Genomic DNA, 19,546 nt, shown 5'->3' with positions numbered 1-19,546 from the left:
AAGATCAAGGAAGAACTCACAGGGCATTTTGGGCTGGGTCTTTAAGGCAACCGGGGTGGGTTAGAGACTCAAAGACCGGCCAGTGGCAATAATCAGCTGATCTAAAGCATGGACTCATTTGACAGCAGCAACTGGGTCAGACTTAAAGGAAAAATGATACCTACAAGGAGAGAGTTGAAGAAATAAAGGTAAGAAAGTTTGGTGAGAGTCAGATAAAGTATGGTCGTTATATATTTGAAATCTGAACATGAAGTCTAACAGTAGGGCAGAATATTTGAAAACGAGATGTTTGGGAAAAGTTGGTCGTGTGGAGACCGAAGGTGATCCAGGCAGAGATCTGAGGCTTTTCTCAGTTGGCCACTGGAGGAGCCTGTTCAGGGAAGGAAAGGAGTCATGGCCAGACCGATCTGGCAACAGTGTTCCAGATACCAAAACAGCAGTAGATGCAGATAGAGTACAGATTGGGGGAAATCACTACAATAAGCTAGGTGAGAGGTAGGTCTGAGTTAAGATGGAGGCAATGGGAACAGAATAAAGAAGAAACGGTGTAACAGAGAAGACATGGTTCCTGAATGGCTGTGGAGGGGCAAGGAGGAGGCCAGAGTCAAAGGGTAAAAGATGCCCAGGCGAAGGGGTTTACCACCAACACAAGCAGGGACATCAAAGGACAAGAGGCTTACAGGGAAAGATGATAAGGAGCTCAGTTTTAGACAAGGTGAGTTTGAAAAGCCATTCTAGATGGGGCCAATGTTTAATGGAAAATATGAATGAAAGAGACAGCTGAAGCCAAGAGAATAAATCAGAGAGTCAAGGAAAAGTGCCCTTTTAGCTCTAAAAATTGGTTCTATGTGCATGCTGGATCCCTGAATTCACAGGAACACTTTTTCCTTTTTCTTTTTTTAAGTGTCTTTTTTTTTTTTTTGAGACAGAGAGAGAGAGTGCATGCAGGAGTGGGGAAAGGGCAGAGAGAGGAAGAGAGAGAATCTAAAGCAGGCTCCCCACTGTTAGCATGGAGCCCAACGTGGGTCAGTGTGGGGCTGGATCTCACAAACTGCAAGATCACGACCTGATCTGAAATCAAGAGTCGGAAACTTGACTGAGCCACCCAGGCGTCCCTTTCCTTTTTCTTTTTTTTAACCTAGAAGAAATATGAGCCCCTTCACACTCTGGGCTAGAGCTGAGTCAGCATTAATCATGGTGAGATTACCAAGACAGCACTCCTCACTTGGACCCAGAGACAAACGAGGCAGGCCACTTTAACCAGATATGATCAAACTAAACTGACTTTCCTTCCCACTGCCTTTGTTCACTGACTAACAAATAGGCTCTACTTTCTTTTTGCAGATGTGCATGCTAACTATTCATTTTTATAAATGGATTTCTATGAGGACTGCTATTCTAGTGTCACTGTGTGCTCAACTTGCTTGCCTTCACTGAGGTTATGTGACTCTGACTGGAGGCCCCTTGAGGGGCTATCTGCATTGCTTTTAACGGCAATGCCTCTCTCAGGGAAGGTCATGGTAAGGCTCGGTCATGGTAAGGGGTACCTCCTGAGCACCCGTCTGGACAGTGCTGGGACAGGACTCTCCGCAGCCATCCTGAAACCAGGGGAAGGTTTTCATTTTTCATTTTTTGCCATTCCTCTTACAGGTCCATACTTCTTTATCGTTCAGAGCTCCAGGACTCCAGAGTAAGGTCTGTTCGGTTGGACAAACTCTACCCTGGTGGGACAGGTACATGGACTGCCTTGGCAAATGGTTTGGAGTTCCCTTCTGGAGAATAAGGCCAGGTTTTTGTGGGGTTTTTTTGTTTTTTTTTTTAACCTTTTCCTCTAAAAATCCAGAGAAGCAATTAAAACATATTAAGCTGACAAACTTGGGATTTTAAATCAAATCAATTTCCGAGGTGAAAGGGCACAGCTGGCAAACAGTCTGTAAAGCACATGGCCCCTCTGTAAAGAAAAACTTCACTCTAAGAGTGGTTAAAAATAAAGGTAATGGACTTCCAGCCAGTAACCAGTCTCGAGTGATAAACTGTTACTGGGGGATCCAAGTCATTAACTTGAGGGGCAAGGATAGATGCAGAGACCAGAGCAAACTGAACCTCTGGCAAGGACTGAATCTGTGAAATAAGGCTGTGAATGAATCAATGATGGAAGATCAATAATGGATTCATAAAAAGAAGTTGGGAAGACATATTCCTAGTTCTACAAGGACTACATGATCAGGGTCAATGAGCACCTTTTATGCTCTCCCACAAACTCTCCTTTGCTCCATGTGACAGCCTCTGAACTGGGATGGACAGACTTCCAGATTGAGCCCTGTGAAGACAACAGCTCCAGATAGTTGCAGGACAAATGAAACCAACATGTATCACAATCAGAGACAGAGTGGTAGTGCTTATCCAACCATTCATTCAGACAACAAGTGCTAGGTCCTTGCTAGGCTACCATGGGTAAGAATGAAATGGACCACATCCCTGCCCTGATGGAGCTTACATTCTAGCAGAGAGGAAAAACAGTGACCTAATACTACGCTAAGGAATGGGTCCCTGCAAACTGCAGTATCAGCTGTGAAGGAAAATAGCTTGGTTCTACAAGACGGAATAACAAAGCACTCTGATTGAGATGGCTGGTCAGGGCAGATTTTCCTGAGAAAGTGGCCCGTGAGTCAAGGACAATGGGGGTTAGCCAGTCAAAGCACAAGGTGTGGGTTCCAGACAGAGGTCATGACGTGTGCAAAGGCTCTGTGGGAGGGCAGACAGCATGATGCATGGCGGGGCCTGAGAGGAAGCCAGGCTGATGTGAACACAGAGAACATAGGAAGACTGATGCAGGAAATGCCTGCAGAGGCAGGAGGGGGCCAGATTGTGTAGGTAGTCTATATCATGTGAAGAATTTGGGTCTTTATCGAGAGAGCAATGGGAAGCCAGTTAAGGGTTCATGCAGATATAATATCAGAATTGTGCTTCAGATGTGCCACTCTGGCTATAGTAAGTAACTTGAGGGATGGTACAGAGAGACCATTGTGGGGGCAATTAGCAGGGTGGAGGACAGGACAGAGATGACTGTAGTTGGGCTAGTGTGCTCTTGATTGATTTTTGTCATTTAGAATGTAATATTAACATGAAAGTCATTACCATAATGAAAGAAAAATCTTTCTGACCATGCATATTCTAAGTGTGTTCACACAGCTCATTGAGAAAGTTTTACTGAGGTATGCTTTGTTTCGTTTTGTTCTTTTTTTTAATAGGCACGGAAAAATTATTGTCTTCACAGAGTAACGTGGCTCCTGGGTTAAGTAAGGGGAGGGAAAAGAGCTCTTAGCTTCTTCCTTCTGGTCATATGCTATCTGAGGGGATTTCATTTCCTTCATGCTCCTTCATCAAATGATGTGGTGTGGAGAGGCCTTCCCAGTGGTGGTCCACAGAACCTGTTGATAGCTCTCAATTCAGAACTTAGTTCACATACTTTGCATAAAAATCTACTATCCACATGGCTTCCAACATATGGGTAAAGTTTTGCATAAAAAGTTTATGTAGAACAACAGATAAACACTTTCTCTAGATGAGTAGGTATGAGTAACTGACTCCTTACTGATGTTTTCTACTCCAGAATATTCATCTATTTCTGGTACTTTATAACTGCATAAATAACAGTTTGATTAACAAGGGTCTCCAAGTCTAATAGACAGATGCCTTCTACAAGGCAGGCTCTGACATCTTCTCATTAACACAGGGGTCTGCCTAGTACCAGACTTGTCCTCCGTGTGTGTGTGTGTGTGTGTGTGTGTGTGTGTGTGTGCTATCTGAATTCTGTTACTTTTTTCATTTTTCATTTTTTTTTTTGCCATTTCTCTTACAAGTCCATATTTCTTTATCGTTCAAGTTCTAAGACTCGTGACAAAATTAACACCAATGCTTTTGCCCTTTAAAAAAAAACACAGGAAAGAACATGACTGGCTTTTTTCATTACTGTCAAATGCTGTGTAGAAAAATGGAATTAAGTCTGAAAAGAGAAAAATAAAATCTCCATAGAGCATTTTAACAGTGACAATTACACAAGCAGAGCCCATTAATTGGCTCACTCTTCTTGAAGGAGCAAGCAAGTGTACTCCTCCAACCTCACGGGGATGGGCAGCTGGGCAGGTGAGGGTGACCGTCTGTTAGCACAGCACAGACTTGCAAGAACTAGTAATATTTCAATATAGGACCTCTGCCACAGCCAAGAGCTGCAATCCTGTCCTGGAAACTAAAACTTGACATTTGGTGTGAACTTTTTCTGTCAGCGGTCTCAATGGAGGAGACATTTCCTTCTTTAAAACCCACTTTTGTTCTATTGCATCACATTAGTGGTGTGAGCTCTCTACACACAAACCCCGGGGTCACATGGTTAGCTGTGACCTCCTGGAATCAGCCCAAGATTTTCATTTTGTTAAGGGTCAGGCTAAGAAACAAAGCTGGCGGAAAGAAGGCTTTCTCAACTTTAGCACTGACAATGGCAAAGAAGATGCAGAAAATCGCAGGCAAGGTAAATAGCCTAGGTTCAAATGTCTCATTTTTCAATCTTGCTATGCTTTAGAAGAGTTTTCTGAGGCTGTAACTCTGCACCTTTAATTTATCCCATTGTCCTCAACCACTGCAGCACTCAGAAAAAGAAACATGACTCCTCTTTCTCAGGTTCCTGGTGAATAAATAGCATCAACTATGGAAACAGACCCCAGGACAGAAAGAGTTGCCCTTCGCCAGGACTAAATGACAGTATATTCAGCAAGGGGGACACACTGCTTCTCGCATATTAATATCATCATGCTGAAGCCCAGGGAGAAGGTGAGCTGACCCCACAGAGGCCTTGCCAGGTGACTGAGGCTGTCAAAGTGCTCCTCAGGGAAGGCACAGGGGAGAAACGTTTAAAGTTAAGATGCTATAGAAACTGCCTGATCCATGGGACTGCTCCAAGGTCTCAAGCAGGCCAGACCTCTATGAGAGGGGACACCCAGGTAGAAATGGACTTTTGAAGTCCTGGGGAAAGGCAAAAGGAGGAAGCACTCTCCCAGAATGGGGCTTTAAGAGGCTCACGGGAAGAGGCAGCTCAGGTGTCCTTTTCAGGAAAGTACAACTCGTGCTTGGGGTAAGTGGCTGCAAGGTTCTGAAAAGCTACTAGGATATTGCTATGGACAGCACTTACTTAATTTCTTTAATTTATTGCTGGCAGTGAATAAACCATGCACTCTGCTAGCATATGCTACTCAAATAAAGGCAAGGACAAACATCTACAAAACATTTATGGCTGCAGCAAGAAAAAAAATCTTTTCAAATACAGTCTTCTTTTTGATTGTAAAAGAAATATATGTAAATTGGTCAAAAATACAGAAAACTAGAAATACTTTACATAATCCCAGTACATAGAGGCAGCCACTAACAACATTTTGGTGTATTTCCATCTGGCTTTCTTCTTCCATATTTCTTTTTCTACTTGTGATATAATACTCTTACAGTTCTGTACTCTGCTTTAAAAATATCTTATTATATAAGTATTTTCTTAAGTTATTAAAAACTCTTTCACAACATTTTTAATGAACACTGAGGTTGGAGATAAAAACTTATTTAAAAGGGAATCTGGATAATATATCTGGCAGGCAGACAGAGAGCTTGTGAGCAAATTCAGCTAAAAACTAGAAATCCTAGGTAGTTCTAAATTATGATCATAGAATTCTCAAGCGGAAAAAAATTCAGTATTATCAATGATTAATTCTTTATATCTGATGATTTATTTATATTTGCCAAAATGTTTGCCAAGGGCACAGTCTTGGACAGATAATGGCTGAGGTCATTAGCACTTCTACAGACAAAATATCAGTCAATGGGACCATGACAAAGTGAAGAAATGGTTAAAAAATGAACATGAATGAGGTCAATATGTTAAGGAGTACACGCTAGCAGGAAAAAAGACAGCTATATAATATGGGACAAGGGCAGCCAGGCACAAGGAAGGAAAGGCAAAGGATTTAGGGTCACTGGGGAGTATCAACAGCCCATGTAATAGAGCTTTAGGGAATTCAGGTTCAAGATGGATGACACTGTAGGCACACTGACCTTTCTCCCTTCCTGAAAACCAATGAGATGACATCAAAGAAATACAAAGGAAATACACTCATAAAGGTGTTGCAAACTGGAGGGAAGGATATAAGCAAATCAAAATTTTTGTGAATTTCTAGAAAATGGCAGGTGGATGAAATATTATTTATAAATCAGTGGGGAGCTGGGCAGATCTCCATAATGAAGCAAACTAAGCAGGATAAATGAAAATGGTCCACATCCAGACATATCATTGTGAAATTTAACACCTCCAATAATGAGAGGATTCTAAGGCTTCTATAGGGAAAAATACATTACTACAAATAAGAAGAATCAGATTCTATCAGATTTCTCATCAGCAACATTAGATGCAAGATAGCAATAAATCCAAGCTTTCAAAATGCTGAAGGAATGGAGTTCTATACCCAAACTATGATTCAGGCATGCAAGAATTCTAAAAATTTGCCTTCTACATACCCTTTGTTTCTGAAAACAATTCTGAATACATTTACTCTGTGCAATGCCTCTGAGAGATCTTGACTGAGACCCAACCAAGTCCTACTTGGCTTCGGATTCATGCAGGGGAGCGAACAGAAGACCATGCCACTAAAGCAGCAGCAAGCATTTCTCCTTAGTGGGAGTCCTTGTAGTGGTCTATACAACTGTACGGGAGCTATTCCTGCTGGCACGCAAGAGGACAGCTCAGGTGAGTGGGCAGGGGTGGAGCCACTCTGGCTTAGAAACCCCACATTCCAAATCCAAACTATTATCTCTTGTAATAGCTCCATAAACAAAGATCCTAGAATTTTCACAAGGGACATGTCCAGTCACAAAAGTTATTGTACTCGGGAAACCCAAAGCTATAGCTTCCAACCAGATATTTACAGTCCTTCCAGGCCAGATGCAATTTATTAGGGGTAATTTTCATCATAAGCAATGTCGTCTAATAGCTGACATTCTACTTCTATCATGTTTTCAGGAGAAAAGATCTAAAAAGGTAACTGGGCCCAAGGTCAGTATCTCACTGCAAAGCAAACAGGGGTTTGTTAACCCTTTACCCACATGCTACAAGAAGAAAAAGAAATCCAAGAAAAAGTGAAACCAGCCTAGAAAGAAAAAGAATTGTAAGCTATATATATATAGGCCTAGGAAGCAGTCTGTTCAAAATTAACCAATGAACAAATAGTGTGCCCCAGAAACTTCTGTAAACAGGAAAAAAGAGGTAATTAGAAACTCCAAGAAAACAAAAACCTGGCTAATATGAAGCTACTGATTTATTACTTGTAGAATAATTCCGAGCACTTGTAAGAAAACCAAATCTATTTGATCTGAACACAGTACAATACAATTGTTTCAAGAGGGACACAAGTTTAGTGATATAGAATAATATTTCCCTCACTATAGACCCACTGAATTATAGATCTGTGGTGAATAATGTTTACATAATCATAATATTATAATGAGGTTTTACTGGCTTTCCCTTTTCAGGACCAATTTATAGTTAACACATGGAAGATTTAACTTAAGTTAAATATAAGTTACCCAACAGAAAATAAGTATCATAAATCTTTAAAATGTCAATGTGGTGGGACAGTTAACAGAAGATGGGAAAGGGAAATGTAGGGTGGTAATTTCTTCATACATAGTAGGGAGAGTAAAGAAATACTATCTACAATTGATGGATCAAAAAATAGAGGTTTAAGTATATCGTTTAATTTAATTTTTAATTTTTTAACATTTATTCATTTTTTTGAGAGACAGAGAGAGACAGGGCATGAGTGGGGGAGGGGCAGAGAGAGAGGGAGACACAGGATCTGAAGCAGGGTCCAGGCTCTGAACTGACAGCACAGAGCCCGATGTGGGGCTTGAACTCACGGATCATGAAATCATGACCTGAGCCAAAGTCAGATGCTTAACTGACTGAGCCACTCAGGCGCCCCAGTATATTGTTTAATTTTAAAAGGTAAGTAATAGCAGGACTAAAGAGAAAAATATAACAAAAAATGAGAGGTAGTTAAGTTAATAAAGCTGATAAATTAATAAACAGATATAAAAATATTATTTATAGTGAGACATTATGAAAACTAAAAAAAAAAAGTCAAAAGTACTTCTGAGCACAAGATGGGAAGATAAAATTTTACTTTTCACTTCTATCTTCCTGTATTGTTTAAATTAATCTTCCATGCATGTTTTACATTTATAATAAAAAAACTGATATTAGTGCCTTAGTGTATCAAAACAGATGTAGGGCTCAACAATTTAGAAGACAGTAGAGAAAAGGAATCAAAGACTGAAGGTGACGTCTTTGGAATAAAGCCAAAAGGTACAGAATTATATTATATGAAAAAAGAGGGGTAAAAAGTAATTTCAGAAAATCATTTGCAAAACCATGGATAAACCTTGAGGGTATTATGCTAAATGAAAAAGGTCACACAGAGAAAGACAATACTGTATGATCTTACTTAAACGAGTAATCTTAAAAACAAAAACCGAACTTATGGAAACAAAGAACAGATTGGTGGTTGCCAGAGGGGCGTGTGTGTGTGGGGGCGGGGGGGGGGGGGGGGGGGGAGGGGAATGGGTGAAGGGGATCAAAAAGCACAAACTTCCAGTTACAAGACAAGTAAGTTCTGGGGATGTAATGTACAGCATGGTGACTACAGCAAATGAAACTATTGCATATTTGAAAGTTGGTAAGAGATCTTAATAGTTCTCATCACAAGAAAAAAAACCTGTAACTATGTGAGATGGTCGCTGTGTCAAGTAAACTTATTGTGGTGATCACTTTGCTATATATCTCATTGCATTGAATACCATAGACTTACACACAATGTTATATATCAATTATTTCCAAAAAAGCTGGAAAACACCCAAAATCCGTCTATTCAAAAACATGGCTACCTGTGATGGTAAATAAGCCTTTATCCTAAAAGTAAAGCAAGCCAAGCTGCAGCTATAGCCGAAAGGACTCAGGGTAGCAATAAAGGAAAACGTCCTGTTCTAGGAGCTTAGGGTCTTAAGGGAAGACATTTGGAGAATCTCATTCTCCAGGTCTGTCCAAAGTCTGTCATTTAATTTCCTGACATGGGTAGAGTGCTATCAAGAGGCAGGGCTGTGATCTCTAAAGGTCCTATAGAATTTCATTCATAACATACTCACATATTTTATTTCAATAAAAAGCAGGCTATAATTTTTGAAGCTAGTAGAATCTTCTCAAGGACTGCTCTAGAGTGTATTAGTTAAAAAGGGAAGGCTTTCGTCTTTTATCATCTGCATATCTTCTATTATATTTTTTAATACCTAACTAAAAAATGAAAGGCACAACAGATCTGGGTTATACCTACAAACATAAAATCATAACCTTTGGTTCCACTCATTCTTAGGGGGTTAACAGGCACTTGCCTTCTTACTCTTAAAATACATTATTTATTTATTAATCTCTAAAACACCTATTGCTGTAGCATATATGTGCTAACATGGAAGGTTAAAAACATAAATTATTTAAATCCACCAACTAATGGACATAAAATATAAAAAAAGGGGGGGGGAAGATGTCAATGACTTAATACAAAGCTAATGGGAAGGACTTAATGAGTGAATGCCTTTTTGAATCAAGCAAAAACCCATTTGAATAAATATAAAACCATTATAATATGTATCTGTGTCAGCAGTTAGTCAACCAGTTCTTGTCAAAAACTCATACTGTATAACACCTTCAGTACGGGGACATAAAGAGATGAGGAATCTAATTTATAACACATAAAATGACAGACAAGATGGGTGATGGTAACCAGTGAGATGTGTAAAAGATGGGGAAGCAGAGGGTCTGGCCTGTGAGCTGTATACTCAATGAGCAATGGCTCTGAAAAGATAAATGGGCAGTTGTTCATGGGCCTTGAAGGCCTTCCTATTGTATGGAAAGGGTTCTGGGAGCTTGGAAATAAGGTAATCACTTCATTTCCCTGTTTCCATCAACTAGCTTGGTTTAACCCTCTTTAGTAATGCTTTGAGGTACAATGGAAAGAGCCCTTCATTTTCTCTTTTAGAAGGAGAGGACAATATCCCACAAGGTGTTTTATATTCAGGAAAAAATGAGACAAAATACAGGAAAGTGCTGGAATACTAGTTACTGAATAATTGCTAGTTTTCTCATCCAGTCGCAGAGATGGCCACAAGATGTGTGCTCCACTGAGAAGTGGCTGCCCAGCAGAGCCATGCTTCCCAGCCTGACCAGCATCCAATGTGGTAACTGACTACTTCTCCCCAGTGGAATATAAGTGGAAGGGATGGTCACTACACCTAGGCCAAGGCCGTTCAGAAGAGCCAGGTATACCTTCTTTCTGTTCTTTCCCCATTTGCCAACCAGATGCAGATGCTGCTGCTGAGGCCCTAGGAGAGGGCAGAGCCACAAGAAGGAAGATGCCTGGGTTCTTCAGTCATGTGTGGAGAAGAGCCACCTGACAACCAGAAACACCCCTACTGACTGTTGCATGATTGAGAAATAGCTACTGTGTTAAGGCATTGGAATGTTGAAGCCACTTTTTGTCACAGCAGCAAGTGTTACCTTAACCAATGCAAACATTAAACATGCTCTAAGATAAGTACTATAATAATGACGGTAAGTGTGTCAGACATTGCATCAAACAAGCCATTATTAATGCTATTATGAAATCCTGGCCAAGTAAGTACATGAAAAGACGTTCAACATCATTAGCCACGAGGAAAATGCAAATTGAAACCACCACTTCACTCTCACTAGGATACCATGAACGAGAAGATAGACAGTGACAAGTACTGGCAAGAATGTGAAGAAATTGGAACCTTCCTGTATTGCTGGTGGGAATGCAAAATGGTGCAGCTGTTGTGGAAAAGTCTGGCAGTTCCTCAAAAACTTAAACACAGAGTTAGCATAAAACCCAGCAAGTCTACTGCTAGGAATAGATCCAAAAGGACTGAAAACGTATGTTCACACAAAATCTTGCACATGAATGTCCCAGCAGAAATACTCATTTTAGCCAAAAAGTGCAAAAAACTCAAATGTTCATCCACTGATGAATGGATAAACAAAATGTGACATATATATTTCCATATGATAGAATATTATTCAGTCAGTAAAAAGGAATGGAATGCTGACACATGCTGCAACACAAAAAATAAGTTTGAAAAAAAATATGTACTAAGTGAAAACAGCTAGAGGAGATCACATACTATTTAATTCCACTTGTATGAAATGTTCAGAATGTGCAAATCCATAGAGACAGAAGGGAGCTTACTAGTGGTGAGAGGCTGTGGGAACTGGAAGGAAATGAAAAGATTGCTAATGGGTAGGAGGTGTCCTTTGGGGGGGGGATGAAAATGTTTGAAACATTAGATAGTGGGGATGACTGTACAACAGTGTGAATACACTAAAAATCACTAAATTGTGCATTTAAAAGGGTGAATTTTATGGTACGTGAATCATATTTCAATAATAAAAAAAAGAAATCTCAGCTATTTGCTTTACCTTGCCTCCCAGTGAATCTGGCTCTCCACAAAAAGGCACTGAGCTCTTTTTAGGTAATGTTTGGGAAAAGGTATGATTCTAAGATGCTGGAAACATGCTAATTTTGATCTGAGTGAGTTATATGGGTATATACACATGTAAATAATCATTCTAGTCATGATCTCAGGCCAGTCAGAACCCACATAATCCTTCCTCCTAGCTTCCCCTACAACAACGTAAATGCAAACAGAGGCTCAATGCCATATACATTAAATGACTAGAGACCTACATATCAAGCTTTCTTTGGTTTAGGTAACAGCGTAGCTAACACTGAGATGAGATAAATATTTAAAGCTAACCTTGAGAATCATATGTGGCTGGAAAATGGAGTCCCAGAATAACTACTAAAGTGTGTATCACATCAGCAAAATTCTCGAAGGAAGAAACAAGTTCTAAAGAGGTAGTGTGCAGTGATGGGGGCAGGGACACAAGAGAGGATTGCATATGGAAATCCTTCTTTTCCCTGCTCAGGTACATGCCATTTTCTTTTTTTAATTTTTATTTATTTTATTTATTCTTAAATTATTATTATTATTATTATTATTATTTTTAGAGGGAGAGCAAGAGAATGTGAGATGGGGAGAGGGGGAAAGGAGGAGGGAGGAAGGGAGGGAGAGAGAGAGAGGGAGAGAGAGAGAGAGGGAGAGAGAGAGGGAGAGAGAGGGAGAGAGAGAGAGAGAGAGAGAGAGAGAGAGAGAGAGAGAGAGAGAGAGAATACGAAACAGGCTCCACAGGGCTTGACCCCACAACTGACCCTGGGATCGTGACCCAAGCCGAAATCAAGAGTTGGACGCTCAACCAACTGAGCCACCCTAGCACCCCTACATGTCACTTTCAAGAGTCAAGTTCAAACCACAAAATAAGGAAAGTTTGTTTGAGCATATAAATTCTCACCGAAGTACTTAATAGTCAAAATTGAAATGAAGGATCATTAGGATGTTTTCAACCTCCAAATAAGAACGTAACTTGGTGATTCCATAAATCTTCATCAGAAACTTCTGAATCCATCAGATAAGACTCTTTTAACTTGTAATAAATTCTGGGAAATGATGTAACTTACTTGCAAGAGACTTTAGTTCTGTCGGCCACCATGGTCCATTGTTGCTGGTTGGTGGAAACCTCAACGTAGTAGCTATAGCTTCGATCATCACAGTCCCAAAGTAATAACCTGAACAAAGAAAAACACGTTAAGAATGCTGTGAATGTTCTAACTGGCTGTTTCCTGAGGCTGTGGACATGAGTGAATCCATGTCTGCCGTACCCCTCCTCCCTGCCTCCTTTGCCCCACCACACTTCCAGGACTGGAAAAAGGAAGAGAATCCCAGCAAAAGTATGGTAGGAGGAGGTGGAGTCAGTCTGAAGAAGAAGCAGTGTCTCTTTAGGAATTTATTTCACAAGTCACCCAATCTCAGGCAGCCTCTGTCAAAGCTCTTTGGTTGGCTCATGGGTGAGAAGATGGCCCCAAATCCTCCTTCCTGATTCATCTCCAGTTGACTGGGCTGACCAAAAGTGATATCCTTGAGACTCCTGTTCATGGGGAAATCCATGCTTTCTAATTGGTAGTAACTAGTAAGTCCCAATGACCTTAACTATCATGTTTCAAATTCCTTCTCATTCTTAGCAGACTTTTTGCATAGCTATAGTATAATGATCTGATTTGGAGATACAAGCAAACATATTCATTAGTAAAACTTTTTTATTATTTAGAGATTGATTATTTTGGCTCTGTTCTTCTTATCTCCTTTTGAGCCCAGATAAGAACCAAAGCATAGACTATGTAATTTAATTTACATGAAGCTCAAAAGAGACAAAATTCATCCATGGTGACAGGAATCAGAACAGTGATTACCTCTGGGAGAGGTAATGATTGGAAAGGGTATGAAGGAACCTTCCAGGATGCTGGAAATGTGAGGACTCTGACTGAGTGGTAGTTCATGGGTATACACACAGTAAATACTCATTCGCACTATATATAAAAGATGTGTGTTATTTCTCAATTTAAAACCCACAATAAGAAAAAAGGATCTAAGAATTGCAACACAGGATTAGACTTCGGTCCAGCATTTTGCTTCTGACAGTGCCACCGTGGTGAGGGACGCGAGACCACTGTTTTCTATGATTTCAGCTTCCAAAGTCCTTCCCATACAGGATATCTTACCGTTTTATATTTGGTCATGCATATTTGCTTCCTCCACCAGCTAGAACAGAAAGTGAGCTCCCTAAAGGCAGAGCCTATGTCTTCTTGATCTTTTTATACCCAATACTTGGCACAGTGTCTCAAAGAGCCTATACTCAATGAATGTTTATTTGTTATGACGATTATTATTATCATAATAGTCAACATACCTTTAATGTTCATACTGTGTACCAGGCCCTGTGTTAAGTGCTCTATATAATTTATCTTATTAAATCCTTCCAAAAATCCCCTTAGCAAGCATTATTCTTCTCATCAAATTATATATATTTAATTATATATATATATCATATATATTTAATTTATATATTCCATCTAAATACAAAATATTTAATTTGAGAGAGAAAGAGAGAGTGAGCGCAAGTGAGCCTGACATGGGGCTCAATCCCATGACCTTGGGATCATGACCTGAGCTGAAATCAAGAATTGGATGCTCAACCGACTGAGCCACCCAGGCACCCCTCTCATCAAATTATAGACGGTGAAAGTAAGGCTTAACACTGTTGGGTAACGTGTCTATACTCAGTTAGTGTTGGCAGATACAGGGGGTTCATCAAACCTGGTATCCTGGCCAAAGCCTATTTCTGTCATCCTTCTGCCAAGTGCTTCTTTACTCCCAGTTTATGGACCTGGGTCCCAATTTACAACCTGCCACCTATGACTCTACAAAAGTAGTTCATATTATTTCTCCTTAATCTTGTGATTATAATCAATAAAAACCCTTGAAAAGCTCAGTTTAGTGTCACCTACAATGCTATTATTGGGGATCAGAAATGCCACTGTGTTCCCCTTTCCCCTCACCCTTTGTTCCCTATTTTCAAGTGTAATTTTGTTTGCTATCAATGACTAAACCCACACTACCTAATATTTTGGAATTCATCTTTTAAGCAAAGCAGAAACAGAGTTTGCCTTAATCTACCTGAATATTCCCCTTAATTCACCTGAGTATTTAATCTCTCAAAGTACTCTGAATGAATCAGACAGGATTCTACCCTATTGTTTTTAAGTGTCTAATAATTCTGCTCTTTACCAGTTTGCCTGGTAAGAAAGTGAATCATTTCCCTCATTAGTCATTTCCTTGTATATTATTCTAGTTTCTTAGCACTTTTATGCAGTTAGCTTGTTAATTTACATTTATGTTGAGTAACTTGTAAAAGTGTAATTTTTGTTTCTATGTTTGTCTAGCTCTTGTAAAGATTATAGAAAGACTGTTGATCTTTCTCTTTTTAAAAAATTCTACTCTGAACATATGGGTTCTGTTCATAGTGTATGTTTCATACATGTTCCGGGCTGAAATAACTTATAACTTTGCCAGAGTGGATTAAAAACAAGAAAAAAAAAAACCTTCAAATTAATTAATCATTCTCTTCACTTAACAGCCTTGGTAACAGGCTTTTTGGGAGACAATGTTGAGGTTATTTTCTCAAGGGGATTTTGGATCATTGATGCAGAGCCAGTTTTATGATAATCCCTATCCTTCTGGATAATCATGAGTTAGGGTTTCTACCAGTGTATCCAAATGAAAATAATCAAGCCTTTTGGGATAGAATGTAACTAGATTCCAAAATATTTCATGGAAAAATACGGGGATGTGGGAGATAGGATATGAAGAAGATAAAAAGGAAGACCAGTTATAAGTAAGCATCATAAATGCTCTGGTAGAAATTCTTGGGAGTAATAGGATATTAAAAGAATTTTTAAGGTTGCACATATTTTGTCCCATAGTAGCTTTTCCTATAAGCCCTCTGACTTGTTTTGAGACAAATGTTTGTTTTAAAAGGAACATCACCTGTGATTCCAGGTATAAACTCATAGACATGATGCAATTTTTCTTGTAACTTGTTTCTTTCGCTTAACGACGTATTATGAATCCCCTTCTTTTGTATCTATCAAATACTCTTCCTCATCACACGTCCCGGCTTCGTGGAATTTCACTGTATGGATGCCCCATAAATTATTTAATCGGTTTCTTATTAGTGGTCATTTAGGTAGGTGACAGTATTACACTGCTAGTAAAACTCTGTGATGAACGTCCTTACACTAAATCTATGACTGTTGCCTGTGAAAGCTTCTGTGGGTGAAGCTGGAGCAGAGCATGTGAGGCCTTGATGCGTATTACCAAACAGCTGCACGCTTCTCCCTTTCCCCTAAACAAAAGTCTGAACCAATTTATACTCATACTACCAGCAGTTCATAAGAGACGCCTGTTTCTGTGTGTCACTGCTGATAATCATGTATTATCTTTAAAAACACTGCCGATTCGATAGACAAAATCTTTGTCATTAATTTGCAGCCTTTCACTTATCATTGAACTTGAACATTTTACCCATTTTCTACTTACATTTATCCTTTTGTTAATGACTTACACGATGCCCTCTATATTTGACGGATATTAATCTGCTGCCTATCATAGTTGGCATGCTGAAGATATTAATTTTTATTAGCTCACCCTATCGATCTTTACTTCAATAATTTCTCCTGGCCTAAATTCTTTTTTCTGAACAGCAGCCAAATGCACACACTGGTTGAGACATCTCCTTTCTATTCCTCTATTAAGAGTCCCTGAGGGCTGGAAATGGGGGGTCATGGTGACTCCTGAGTAGAGAAGGGACACTGATGGATCTCAGTTTATCAAGCCACTTACACTTTGGAATTTTTAAGATAGATTCTAATTCATGTGCCAGGATGCATATTTGCTTGGAATTTCGGCTTAGCCAGGCATGAAAATACCTTTGTTGATTCAACTGAAAAAAGCAAGCACAGTCTAAGGACACTACAGGAAAAATTGGCTCAATCTCTCTTTTTCCACAGAGAGGAATTTTGTTCTAATAAGGCACAATTGAAAAACCCACCAACTCCCTCACTTCTTTCCTTGCCAGCAAAGTCTGTTCCCACATCTGTGCACCTGCAACAACACAGAGATACTTCTGATTTGTAATCTGCCAAGGAATGTTTGCCCGATGAGCTTGCCCAGGACAGACACACCCCCTCTGACCTTAACTGAGAAGAGTTTCTTAAACATATCCCCCTACATCTACACACCTCCACCCAGACATCAGAAGCTATTTTCAAAAGGGGCTGAATAAAGGAAGCTGCTGGCCAAGATCTATTGATGCAGACCAGGTCTGTACTCAGCTGTTGCCATGAACCCCTCTACCTAATGAGCACTGCATGAGATGCCTGGTGATATTAAACACTGTCTCCTCCATCTTCCCTCAGACTCATTGTGGAGTTTCCCTTAAAAGCAGTGAAGTGCTGGGCTTTTTGTAATTGATTAGCAGATGTGATTTTGCTTACATCTTCCATAAATGCCCTGGCTGGCTGCATACCATTGATTACCGGGGTTCGGTTTACAGCAACTAATTGCTCTCCTTGCTGGTGTTTTGATACAAAATTCAATAGTGAATATGTTTTCAAAACTCCTGTCTTTGCGGCTTGAGTCAGAAGTGACTTGAGGCAAACCCAGTGGACTGAGTTTTCCCTTCTTTAAAATAATTGCTCTCTCATCAGTCTGTGAAGAAAGTTTTCAAATTGTAGCATTCTAATTGGAGAGTCTGCATTATGCATGCGATGACAAACTATGTTGTGCTGAATGGCATTTTTTTCATCCCTTTCTTAAGGGATTAATTCTGTGCCAGATTGTGAACAGTGCTGAGGTTTAAACAGTGGAGATCAACAGCCTCTCCACTGAACTGGTATCTTTTAGGTCAGAAGCAAGTGTCTGTTTTGCCTGTTTCTAACTGTCCACTGTTCGTGGGAGACTCCACTGGAAGGCCTGGGGTCACCTCTCCTGCTGCTGCCATGTTTCCTTGCTTGGACAAAAGCAGGCAACTTGAGAGAAGAGAACTGCCAAGATATTAGTAACATAATTTATTATCAAACCCATTTCTAATCTCTTGGTCAAAATCAAAGAGAGTCTGACCTCACAGGTTTGGAGACCATTCTTTGTTAAAGATCTTGAGAAATTAAGTTCTTTAGAAATAATTTTCTTCTGTTCAACAAATATTTACTGAGTATTGACTAAGTGACATTAGGCAAGTCACTTAACTTACTCGTACTTCAGTTTCATCCCATGTGAAATTAAAGATCTAGATTCAACGGTTTCTAAGGGCTCTTCCAGTTCTAACATTTTATAATTTGCTGTGACCAGCAGTAGAGGTGATGGGTTGTTTGTTTGTTTTTTAGTTTTAGTTTTTTCTTTGCATGTCTGTCCATTATACAGTAACCTCCCTCTTTGAGAACTGTTTCTAGCCTAGCCCTAAGGTGGACACAGGGGTTCCTGAGCTTGGCTTGTGGACCTGAGTGCATGCTGGGAAGACACATGGCCCATGCTGCACCAACTGAATTTCGTTTATCAAAAATTGAGAATTACATAAGATTCGAGCTTAATTGGTCCTGTTCACTTAAAATAAGACGATGAAAACGCAGGCCTTCTGGGGTGACTTTCTTTCATCAGAGACACAAAGAAGCAAAGAAAGTTACCTGCAATGAGAAACAAAGAAGACAGATGATGTGGCCCAGGGAGGGTTATCTGGGCTCCCAGCAGGATTCTAGTATCTGACTATAGTCCCTATGAGGGTCACCAGAGTTTCTGCCCTGGTGTTCTATGAGAAATCTCCCCATCATTTTAATAAACTTGCCATACATGGCTTAAGCCATATTTACGTGGTTTCTTTAAGCTTGGAACCAAAGAGCCTAACATAAGCTCCTAGCAGAGAGTGCATGAGCCAGAAAAGCTACTCAACTTACAGCAGAGGTTCTCATGATGAGGATGATGTGATGGCTCTAGGACCAGAGAGATAGGAGGTGAAGGACAGGGATGGTGAGGAAGCTCACTTTGAATGGAGATCTTCATTCAAGTATGAAAGAAGATTCTCGATGGAAGCTGAGAGTGGCAGGGCTGCATTGGGGGTGGAAAGGCAACCTAAGCTTTGGAGCAAGTTCTGTGGGGTCTGCAGAGCTGAGGGAGGGGGCCTTGCAGAGACAGGACACTCAGTGTAGCTGATAACTCAGGACCACCAGTAACAAGGGGGATTCAGGGCAGGGTCAGGGAAGACAAGGGCCAGTTGGAGCAGTGGCCAGTTTGAAGCTGCTGAGGAGTTAACTGGGGCCAAAGGGGGCTGACTGACTTTCAGAATAGAGAGGGACTACAGGTCGTGAAGCAAAAGAACAGATGCAGCAGACATAGAGGCGAGGGAGAAGGGTACGGAGCTGTGGCCACAGAGGGAAACTTCAGTAAGCAATGGGAGCCCAGTTTTCACTCTCCTGAGTGAGGAGCTGGAAGACACACATCATGACAGAGGCTCCACTCTAATCGCTGCTGCTGAGAGGCAGGGGGGAGCCGGCAACAGCTGCCAGAAGGAATTATACTGCTTCGGAGGAAGAGTACTTTCCTAGGGGAGAAACTGGAATTTTCCCACAGATGAGAGAGACCCACACTGTGAGCTGTCACAGGGCTCAGTCACGCAGCTTCCTCTGCAGGTGAAGAGCAAGGTCGAGCTGAGACGAGCTGCTGGAGGACCACGAACCCAAAATGAGATTCTCAGCAGGAGACTGGAGCCAAGTAACAACGTTTGATGGAAAGTGCGGGAGGCAGAGCAGGTGGTTGCCCTGCAGATTCCAGACATGAGAACCCCCAAGGAGCGGCCACCACAGGGGCCCTACAGCCTTTCAGGGCGAAGGGGACACCCGCCTTCTTCTGACAGCAGGAGGAGGGAGACAGGCTGCTCACCAGA

At 40.6% G+C, this 19,546-nt stretch overlaps 1 protein-coding gene across 4 annotated transcripts in view; it reads right to left on the bottom strand.

Moving 5' to 3' along the window:
* BTBD9 (BTB domain containing 9) overlaps positions 1 to 19,546 on the bottom strand; it is a 413,472-nt gene that overhangs the window by 69,080 nt on the left and 324,846 nt on the right. For all 4 annotated transcript variants that reach the window (XM_027057832.2, XM_027057831.2, XM_015069790.3 and 1 more), the window contains one exon: positions 12,678 to 12,785. In XM_027057832.2, the coding sequence (XP_026913633.1) occupies positions 12,678 to 12,785 (108 nt within the window). The remainder of the gene's footprint in view (positions 1 to 12,677; positions 12,786 to 19,546) is intronic.

The sequence above is a fragment of the Acinonyx jubatus genome, chromosome B2, assembly GCF_027475565.1.
Source record: "Acinonyx jubatus isolate Ajub_Pintada_27869175 chromosome B2, VMU_Ajub_asm_v1.0, whole genome shotgun sequence".
NCBI lineage: Eukaryota > Metazoa > Chordata > Mammalia > Carnivora > Felidae > Acinonyx > Acinonyx jubatus.
Note: the sequence above shows the minus strand (reverse complement) of the source record. Positions and strands in the feature narration are given on the sequence as shown.